The sequence below is a fragment of the Saccostrea cucullata genome, unplaced genomic scaffold (genome assembly GCF_032062105.1).
Source record: "Saccostrea cucullata isolate Sc308-1 unplaced genomic scaffold, CSIRO_AGI_Scuc_v1 ctg188, whole genome shotgun sequence".
Lineage (NCBI taxonomy): Eukaryota > Metazoa > Mollusca > Bivalvia > Ostreida > Ostreidae > Saccostrea > Saccostrea cuccullata.
This window is the reverse complement of record NW_026926584.1, coordinates 145,046-156,620: the sequence shown is the minus strand read 5'-3', so window position 1 is coordinate 156,620 and position 11,575 is coordinate 145,046. Positions and strand designations below refer to the sequence as shown.

Sequence of the window (11,575 nt, the reverse complement as noted above, 5' to 3'; positions counted from 1 at the left end):
TTAAATTAATAACAGTTTTTGCAAAAATCTATGACATCATAGGAGGGTGGAATTACTTTAAACAAATGAAATAATTGTGAGAAAAAATTCTTTTGGTTAAATTTTATCGCTAGCAAAAGCATTCCTCCAAGAGATATTGTTCTATCAGGTATGAATTTAAATTAATAACAGTTTTTGCAAAAATCTATGACATCATAGGAGGGTGGAATTACTTGAAATTTTCGCTAGAAGATGGTCTCAACTAATTACGCAAAAATAAGTTTTTACGAATAAAACATGATTTACAGTATACATCTGAAACTGTAACTTAGAATAAACAATATCAATTTTTGTTAATTAATGTTCCTAATTAATTTACCTATTAATTTAATTTTCGAAATTGATGGATAAAATCTACAATTTTCCAAAGTCATTTACTGAAACAAACTTCATTTATATATCAGATGAAAAGTTTTGATGTAATTTTTCTTTATGAAAGCAAATAAGAGAATGTAACATAAGAATTGATCTGCCTAATTATTTCGGATTTTGAGGTAAAATATAGATTGGAAATTTTATTTTCTTGACCTGATTTGACTCTCCCTGAAATATATGAAAATAACAAACGGTATTAATGTTCAAAAGTCCATTAAGACAATACAAATTTTGGAGCGAAGCATACATGGACCTCCAAAACATCACAGGTGGGATAAGATGCCATGGAGGAGTGAAAATTCCTTGTCGACCGGTCATACCCGCCGTGTTGTACTCCTTGTCAATCGCAAAATAACAGATAAATCTGTCGACAATTCAGTGTGTATTGTGCGTACAATTAGTACGAAAAACGCCAGTCAGTATTTGACTTTAAGTTAATGATTGAATATATTAGCTGACAAGGTCATTGTATCGACCATTAAACTATGAAATGATGACTTCAAACGAGACTGCTGATATTTTTGTTTCGTCAATCTGTTCGTCAATAACTTACGTCGTTTTAGAAATTGTTCATGCATACAGAATGCTCTTGCATATCGAATCTGTTAAAATGTTTATATGATGCGAAAAACCTTGAAGATTATTCCTTATACATGCATTTACATTCCAACGATCAAAAGAAATTATAATTACCATCATTGCATTTTGTGAAATAAAATGCCTTTTGATAAATACTACTCCTTGCAATGCTCTTCTATGATTTTTACAATTCAATTTGTGTGTTTTTCAATAACTATGTATGATTTTGATATGATCTGACTTGGTGTTACATGTAACTGAATAAACGTACTTAATATTTTCCGTCACAAACAAACATGTAATATATAATGAAAGTACTGTAAACCAATAATTATCCGCGATATCTTATTCGCGTTCCGTCAGTAGGTGTGAGAAAAAGGACATCAATCAGCCAAACACGTCCATGAAATTTATTAGGACCCGAAACTCTTAACCAAACTTTGTGACATTTTTTTAATTTTAATTTTGATTCATACATCATAATATAATAAAGAGTGTTTCGGAAGTTTTAAAACGGCTACTAGTATATGCCCTAAGGCCCGCTTCATCAGGGGTCCACCTTAGCAATGTATTCTTGTGGTAAACGTGATCTAATAATCATATCGCCTATGCTTTTGTGCTTGCTATAAGCTACAACTGGTTTCGATGTAAATATTTCTTTGCGTCTTGTGTCTGTTTTCATTTCATTCCGATATTTTAAGATGCGTCTTTTTAATATTTTGTAATCATAACTAATGGACTGCGGAGTTTAGATTAACTGTTGTTTTTATTTAGCATCTTATTTCTGTCCGTTCCAGTTACGCCCGTGATAATAGGGTCTATTTCTGTATCAGAGTAGCCTCTCTTTGATAAGTGTTTCTTGAAGTCTTGTAGGATTGTGCTGAGGGTTGCATTGTCATTGGTATTTCTCATATGTCTTATGCATTCTCCCTTAATAAAACCTTTGAATACCGCTGGGTTGTGAGAGCTTTCTCTGTGTAGATACTGAAAATTATTTGTTGGCTTAATGTACGACTTAATATCTAGTTTGTTGGATTCTTGGAATTTCCTTCCTTTGTACACTGTTGTGTCTAAAAAATTCACAGGGTCAATTGAGATTTCAAAAGTGAATTTCAAGTGCCGGTGGCATTGATTGCCAATTTGAAAGAAATCAAGAATCTCATTCTCAGACCCATTGAAAATGATGAAACCATCATCTCTAATTCGCCGTGAAACAAGACTTTATTGGCATATTGAAACTGCGCCATGATTGATTGAGTTATCTGGGACATTCTTATATCAGATACCTCCGGGGAAACAGTTGAACCCATTGCGTAACCGATTATTTGTTTGTAATATTTTCCATTAAGCTCAAAATAATTGTTTTCAAGTATGCACTTCAGAAAAAAGAGGAGATCTGAGACCTCGGGATAAGGCAGATCTGATAAATCTCGTTTGTTAATTCGGTAGGCTTCTTCAACAGCGCTTAATAATTCATCAAACTCCATGTTAGTATACATACTTGACATCGTAAGTGATCAGTATGATTTGCGATGGTAAGCATAAGGCTTCGATTTTATTGATGAAATCCATAGTATCCTTTATGTACGTCAATTGTTTTTTGAACAATTGGGATTAGAAAGTAATCACAGTAAGCACCAATTCTATGTGTTGGTGTATCGCATTGTGAAATAATCCACGACGATTTAATTTTCGCGATTGAGAAAACATTTTACACAAAACTTAATGAAAATGGAATGGTTCGCGGCGAGAATTATTTCCAAATAAAACAACATCGCGTAATTCATGAATATTTCTCACAGGCGAATGATAATTGGTTTACAGTATCTCCAATTAAATCCTGAAGCATAAAAATGCAACATCTGCATGAATGTGAATTAGACCGAATTTGCTGATACTAAACTTAATTTTGAGTAGTGTTTGCATGACCACATATTTTTATTTTACTCACTTAAAAAATAATAATTTTATTCTTTATTGCAAAACTTTGACATTTTATTAAATAAATTTTATAAAATCATTCTTCTGGATTAAAAAATGGTTCATCGATCATCTGAAAGAAAAAAAGAAACCTGTTGAGCATAAATTATCCCACGATTCCAACTGTTTTTGATGTCCCTGGCATACCCAACGAACTAAACAGTGATTCCTTATATTAACATTTAATTGTGAAATAAAATAGTTCACATAAGTAGATTTTAAAAGTATTGTCTAACAGATTTAAATTCCAAAAGGCATCTCATGTCGATCTCAAGCTGAGATTTACATGCATGTTAAGCTTCCTTAGCTCCTGACCTTTAAATTGACGAAATCTACATTCCGCTTGCAATATCAAGAAATCAACTCAACTAACTTTCAAACTGTTTTGACAAACGAAGCAAATGTAAAATATTTCAAAAAAAAAAATTTAAAAATAAATGCTCTTTATCTATTGAGACACAAGTCGAAATCCTCTTGATTATTATCATTTTATTTAATTATTCATCTTACTTTCTTTATAGGCGGCTCCAAGGCTAAATGTCTAGGCAAGTTGCAGCATTTACATGCCTCAATGTATGGGTTATTCAGGTTATGTGTTCCACAGCGTTCATACTTTTCTAGTTCCGGGCAGTTAGATTCGCTATGTGAACAGATTCGTACCATGCAACCATCTGTAATGAGTATCAAGTAAAACTTTTAACTATTCACCTGTAAATTAATGTAAGACTTTCTTAAGAGGAGTTCTTAAGTGATTTCATCTTATTTTAGCGAATACCCTTATGTTTTTAAATATACACAAAAGGTATAATATTTCTTGCATAAATAAGTGTTATCTCTTTTTATACTGAGAAAACAGCTCTTGAGTGCGGGGGGGGGGGGGGGGTTGAAAAGCCAATGCGGAATTGATTTTTTTTTTTATTGAAAACTTGTATTAATTCAAACATCCTGATTTAAAAAAAATTAAACTTTTCTTGAAGGACATTAGTTCATACACTCAGTATAAGAAAATTGAAAAACAAAGTGACACATAAAAAAAGTACTCTACAGCAATTTAATTTAAACTTCTTTATAAAAGAAATTTCCTTTTCAAGAGCAAGTTTTAATAAAAAGATATAAGATATCCGTGTGTATACTTGACATGGGTGATCGGTAATCTGCCGGGGTGCAGGGAGTTCCAGATAGGACCTCAGTTTCTCCGCTGATACCGTAAGCAGCTAACACAGTGACCAGTTTCAGTATCTTCATCTATATCATGTATACAGACAACAAAGAACATTTGCAATTACAGTTGCCTTATGAATATGATTAGGCAAGTAACTCTGGCAAACGTTAGACACTTAATCATTTTTTTTTAGATGTGGAAGATTTTGCTTCAGGTACATTTATATCGTGAAATTTTTCAAATGTTGTTAAAGATAAATTGCTTCAACACAATATCCTTGTAAAGGAAATCAAATGTTCAGACTTTGAACGTTATTGAGTCCTAATCTAACGAAAAAAGAAAATGGAAATGTAACCTAAAAATTTTCGTAGATTTTCGTCTCTGAGAGTGAAGTTATATTTTGCAGTTCATGTTTAGGTATATATCAAATGGTCTATTTAGCAAATCTTTTAACTGTAGCAATAACAAAATTAATCACTACATATTGCTTTTTATATATTTAATTTATTAACATTTGTGAACTTTACAACACCTTAAGATATTTGATTTACTACTTACCATGGTTAATCTGTCAGTTTCAGCAACAATTTGAGCAGATCCAGGCTCACTTGTTCTATTTATCTTACAAAGATGAATAGACACAGCTGTTACTGGTGTCAGTTTATTCACAATGTGACAGGAAAGGTATCTTCTTTTGTTGACGAGTATAAAGAAGGATTCTCTAACCGAGCAGTTTTAATACTCCAATGATTATTTTGTGTAAGATGTCATCTGGTGAGAATACTATAAAGAACATCTTATTTGTCTAGCTGCAAGAGACCAACAAGCCTTTTACTGAATTCAGTCAATATATACAGGTATTTAGTTCGAACACGTAAACAAAATTAAGAGCAGTAGGGCAATGTCTTTGTCTATTTCCTTACGCACCAATGCAATTTATTATGTTTTTGATGATACCGTATGTTTCTTTGGCATAAAAAGCAAATAATACTGTAGAAAAAATTTATTTCTTGGCCATGCACTTACATCGAAGTTGAAAATCGTAATCAAAATGAATCTAACTCATATGGCCTCAAATTGCTATAAAATTCTGTTTTCTAAATCTACATCATGGATTGGTACATTCTTTTACTATGCTTATTTGTATATAATGCTCTGTTGCAACCACTATTGAAATAACGACCACTATTGAAATAATTATATCAATAGTGGTTGAGAGTGCATTTCAATAGCAAACATAGTTAGTAACCACTATTGAAGTACGACCACTATTGAAATAATTATATCAATAGTTGTTGAGAGTGCATTTCAATAGCAAACATAGTTAGTAACCACTATTGAAATACGACCACTATTGAAATAATTATATCAATAGTGGTTGAGTGTGCATTTCAATAACAAACATAGGTAATAACCAATATTGAAACACAACCACTATTGAAATAATTATATCAATAGTGGTTAAGAGTACATTTCAATAACAAATATGCATGTAGGTAATAACCACTATTGAAATACGACCACTATTGAAATAATTATTTCAATAGTGAGTGAAAGTGCATTTCAATAACAAACACAGATTGTAACCACTAATAAATAATGTTCAGTTTTGAAATAAAGATTTCAATATTGATTAAATTATTGATTTCAATAGTGTATTGAACAATGAATCCAATAAATATTGAAATATTTCAAAAGTAGCTGATGAGGTGAAACTTTTCTTTCAATACTGGTAGTATTTCAATAGTGTTTGAAACCTATGGTTACTATATTGAAATGCACTCTCACCCACTACTGAAATAATTATTTCAATAGTGGTCGTATTTCAATAGTGGTAACTATTTATGTTTGTTATTGAAATGCAATCTCAACCACTATTGATATAATTATTTCAATAGTGGTCGTATTTCAACATGGGTTACTAACTATGTTTGCTATTGAAATACAATCTCAACCACTATTGATAGAATTATTTCAATAGTGGTCGAATTTCAATAGTGGTTACTAACTATGTTTGTTATTGAAATGCACTTTCAACCACTATTGATATAATTATTTCAATAGTGGTTTTATTTCAATAGTGGTTACTAACTATGTTTGTTAATGAAATGCACTCTCAACCACTATTGATATAATTATATCAATAGTGGTTGTTATTTCAATAGTGGTTGCAACAATGCTCTATTATACATAATGAAGTAAATTTAGTAAAGTCCATAATTTATCCTCACAAGTCTTCAAAATCAAATATTACAATATTTACGATATTCAAGTATCACACAGTCAAATTATATGCACTTTTATTACAAAGAACGTTGTTTATTTTTTCGAATTTGAACTTTGTAGGAGTGTAAGCATATGCATGCATAGTTATCTTAATTCTAGATCTGATATTTCATCTCCTTTCTAAGTAACAAAATAAATCCTAAATATTCCGTTTGATTTTTTAAAGACTTATTTTTTATTTCTTGAAAATATAACAAGAAATCAAAACTTTAGGTAGGGGTCTAATGAGAACATCCCATCTGAAAGATAACCCCATCAATTTTACTGCACCAACTGATAACATTATTTTATTTCCAGTGGACATGTATCTTTATATTTGAATTAAGGATAGATTTCATTTTGATTTCAACCATAATCCACCATGTCCGCTAGTTCCTAACTTTTTTAGATAGACTTTGATAAACGCAAACATAGTTCACAACCGCGACATAGGCTTCATCTACAATCAGAATAGCAGTATTTGTTCTTAAAAAAAACAAGAGGCTTACAGTTGTCTCGCTTTTCTCGAGTCTTTTTTCTTGATGTTTGTCGTTGTTGTCCTTTAATGATTTACAGCAGTTTCAATTTCTTTTCTGGGTCACTTCTCCTTCGTATTATAATAATGTTGAATAAATATGACAAATGCATCACTTTGGCATTTCTTTAACTCTTCTTTGTCCGATGTCCGAGTAAAAATGAGTGACATTCACATGTATGATATATTAAACCGAAGGTCGGGTGTTTGAACAAGGCCAATTAATTCAAACCATAAGCTCTTTATCTATTTATTTTCTATTATTAATCTGATTATTTCCCTTCATTTTTGAAAATCTAATTTCAGCCAGGGTTGCAGTTATTATTTTTTTAAGCAGTGTATTATTTTTTGATCTCAGTCTCACTTTTTCCAAAGGAATTAATAAGGGAAAAGTGAGACTTAGATCTGTACTTCGCTTACAGCTAACAACTTGGTGAACGTTCCAAATCAAACTGTATTTTTCTAAACATTGGTACTCCCTTTGATATTTTTCCAATAGGAAATCATTCCACAGAGTCCGCCAAATATGATTCATACACTATTACGTTAATGGTAATGTAACAACTAAGTTTAATGTTATAAACACATTTAACTTGTTCACTTAAACAATCTTCAACTTCCCCTACTTATACAGCTATATATCCTTATCTTTATCATTTAATCAAACGCTGACTGAAGTCCTTAAACAAGCTGTTTTGTACACACTAAATTGTTGATGACTTTTCCCGCTATTCCCTGATTATGTCAAAGTTCACACGGTGGGTGTAACCGGTCGGCAGGGGATGTTTACTCCTCCATTGCACCTGATTCCACTCTGATGTTTTTTAGGTCCGTGCTTGCTCTGCTGCTACTTGTATTGTTTGAATGGGCTTTTGAGCTTTAAAAATGTTCGTTTCTCAATATATTTCTTACTGTACTGTGGGCATACATATTACTAATTTGTTTTGAAAAGATTTGGCAGTTGTAGCTGAGGCTAAAAACTGTGGCCACCATTAAGAAAATCTTCACCTCTACACTATGAAATGATAACATTAATTCTTAGGCGAGTAGAAATCGAACTTATGAATAATCTAACAACGCAAGTGTATGGTAAACCAAAATCCTTTTTTGATGACACCATGCGCCAGCTATCAACTTTGGAAGAATACATAAATTTAAATCCCTTCCCCTTATACAGTATTATAATATTTTTTATGAAATTTGATTTAGTCCCGTATGGGATAAATTATTTTTTTCCTTTACATCAATATTTAAGTTTTGTTTTTTTATGACAAAGACAAGCAAGGGTCTATCAAATTGAAAGCATTAACTTCATGATTTATAGTCATATTGCAAAATTAGCTGTAATTTTGATAATTTTCATTCACTTAATCAAATGATAATTGCAGACAGGTTTGCTGCGTGCCTGATAAAATGAACAGTCCGAGTTCAATAATCGCTTTTTTGTAAATGGCGTGGTTTCAAAACACTTCCAGAAAGCATCAATTTTGCCGAGACATATTATTCAAGATAAAAATTTGATATCATTTTAACAGAAATTTTCTTACTTCTTACATAAATTTAAGCATTACAAGACAAAGTAATGTTTAAACGGGAGGATAACTTGCATAACAATATCCAGCAAAAAATTGCGTGTACTACCTGTTCTCAATAACCATTTCAGATTTTTTTTTTGATAATGGTCACTTATTTTTCGAAACTAAAATTCGGGTCATTTTTTACTTTGGTTATTATTTTGCAAAAATGCAATCTATATGAACAAAAGAAAGTAATATTGTCCAATTCTATGTATAGAAAATATTACATTGTACATACTAAAATCCATATCATATGTCATATCAGCCCGAGGGCTGATGTGATTTATAATATAGATTTTAACATGTATTATTCCACTGCGAGTTCACATCTGGTCATTGAAGAATGTTTCGTGCTTGTTTATGACATTTTTCTTTAAAATCTAATAGAACCAATTTAGGTAATTGAAAAAAAAAATTAAAACCACAAATGTCATTCAAGAATTATTTTATATGAATATTTCATTAAAATCAAGTAAAGTAACTTTTGAACTTTATACAAACGTTACTTCCGGTGTGATATGGATTTTCGGCCCGCCGGTCCGATACGTGATATGGATTTTCGGACCGGTCCTTGATATGGGGTATTATGAAGTCATTCGTATCACACCGCGCAGAATCGGTGTATAAACTACTAAGTATGTGATAATAATGTTCATTCAATATACAACATTTTTAGAGAATATTGTATTAATATACAGTAGTTTAGTTTATAAGTAATTAGTGGTATTCGATATATGAAACAAAATTATAGAGATAATAAGCAGTATTCAAGCTCAAAAGTCCATTATATAAATTTTGAAGCAGAGAAAACACGGACCTCTAAAACATCCGAGGTTCAATCAGGTACCATGCAGGAGTAAAAATCCCCCGTCGACCGGTCAAACTCTTTGTGTTTTACTTGTCATGATCGTGAAATAACTTAAAACCAGTTGACAATTCAGTGTGTAAATAAAAGCCCAACAATTAGTTTGAAAATTGTCAATCAGCATTTGACTTAATGCTAGGTTGTATATATTAATATTTAATTTGAAATGCATCAAAATGCAAAATGATTTTTTTTCATGCAACAATTTTCATTTTATTTATATTTATTAGATTCAATGTCTTTTGATATTCCTGTTTATAAAAGTTGACATTTGTTTTTAAATAGAAAAATTAATACAGTTTTAGAAATTGTTTTCATCCCCTTAGATACCAATGCTTATTAGCATGAAATGAAATGAGAAGTGATTTCTTGTGTCTTTCAATGATAACAAAAGCCTTTTACACTATGTGTTATAGAATATATGACGGAAATGTATAAAAAATAAAATGTGTATAAAAATCATACATTCTCTGAACTTTATTTAATAATTTTTTAACCTAAAATATATTTGTTGATCAATTTGCAATTAGAAAATGCAAACAGATGTTTTTCTGTCAAAAATATTTGTGGATAACTTTTTATATAATATGATTAACTTTATATATAACTTTAAAGAAATACTGTGGATAAATTTACATAACTTTGTGGATTCAGAGATACTTTTAAAGTGAGTATTTTTGATTACTTAAAAATTTTATAAACTTAAGAAAAACCTGACAAGCTAGGTTGTATATATTATTTGGTCATTGTTACAAGCAAAGAACTTAGGGAACACTGGTAGTGACTTTAAAGGAGACTGCTGATATTCCTGTTTCATCAACGCGCATGTGTTTTTCAATAACTTAGCTCGTTTTAGAAATTGTTCATCCCAGAGCAAGCTTTTGCGTTTCGAATCAACTGAATTATGCAGGCGATAAAGGCATTTTGCTGCATAAATAAGATGTTGACGATTGTTAATCATAAAATGTGGTTGTTACATTAACTTTATTTAATAATTTTTTAAATCATATTTTTCTTGTAAAATATCCAAATAGGAAACAGATGTGTCATACTTTGTGGTAACTTTTTATTTCAAGCTCACCGGGATATATCGTATCGACATAAGAATGGAACCGTTGACAAGATGTCGTCGATATATCTAAATGCCGAGATTAAGGCAACACCAAGTGTTTCGTTCTTTCAAGGTAAAAGATTTTGAACAATTCAACTAACAAATTATGTTTCAAACGAATACAAAAATGATCTGTTAATAACAGCGAGGACGCAATTGGTACTCAAGGGCAAATATTGATTAAAGCTATTAATGTATTGATTAATTTGTTATGTTTAAATAAAATACTTATTAAAAGCAGAAAAAGGGAAATGTCAATGGCCGTACATGGTTCACACAGGAGGATTTGCTAAATTCTTCCTTATCTCGAGTTTTGTACATTATATGTCTGGTTCATATGTAATCCATATTGTCTCATATGCATGTTTTACTTCTACAGCAGTTTTACATGAAATGCAGTTAAAACAGAAGCAAGGATTGATCAATTTAAAGCTGTCGTAATCTAGTAATAAATTTTTAAGCAACATATTTTATTATTATCTTGATAATTTTCATTACCTCATAAATATAACTACTCTCAGATAGATTTGCTGTGCATTTGTTGATTTTAGTGCAATAATCATCCAGTGCACTTGATATGATATCTCAACTAGGCTCCAAATGCATTTGACTTAATGATAAATTGTATCGACCATGGACCGTCGACTTTTTACGAGAATGTTGATAATACACTTTTTTTTTTATATAAGAAACGTAATTTTAAAAAGAAGGCAGTGATAAAAGCATTTACCATGATAATTCTTGTGTATGATTCGTCTATAAGTATCTGAAGACAACGAGGCAAGAGATTCTAAGTACTACCCTTCGTTAAAGAAAATTATTCGTTAGCAGCACTATATTTACTATCTCCTCCCCTGAAACAAAAATACGTTTAATGTAGAAAGAAACATGGAGATAACGAACAGTATTCAAGATCAAAAGTCCATAAAACAATACAAAATAGGTGCAGAGCAAACAAGGACCTCCAAAACACCAGAGGTGGGATCAGGTGCCATGGAGAAGTGAGCATCCCTTGCCGACCGGTCACATCCGCCGTGTGCTCCTTGTTCTGATCAGGAAATAACGGAAAAATCCGTCGTCAATTCAG

At 31.1% G+C, this 11,575-nt stretch overlaps 1 protein-coding gene across 2 annotated transcripts; it reads right to left on the bottom strand.

The window, feature by feature from the left end:
• Nucleotides 1–2,911: 2,911 nt before the first annotated feature.
• On the bottom strand, nucleotides 2,912–11,341 carry LOC134272139 (uncharacterized). Of its 2 annotated transcripts, XM_062754383.1 has the most exons (5): nucleotides 11,219–11,341; nucleotides 4,694–4,944; nucleotides 4,107–4,218; nucleotides 3,484–3,644; nucleotides 2,912–3,046 (listed from the first exon to the last, which is right to left on the bottom strand). In XM_062754383.1, the coding sequence occupies exons 2-5, from the start codon at nucleotides 4,694–4,696 to the stop codon at nucleotides 3,011–3,013; spliced, it is 312 nt and encodes a 103-aa protein (XP_062610367.1). In that variant the 5' UTR covers nucleotides 4,697–4,944; nucleotides 11,219–11,341; the 3' UTR covers nucleotides 2,912–3,010. The 2 variants fall into 2 exon arrangements, with proteins under 2 accessions (XP_062610367.1, XP_062610366.1); XM_062754382.1 differs by lacking the exon at nucleotides 11,219–11,341 and having other exon boundaries at nucleotides 4,694–5,265.
• Nucleotides 11,342–11,575: the final 234 nt, after the last annotated feature.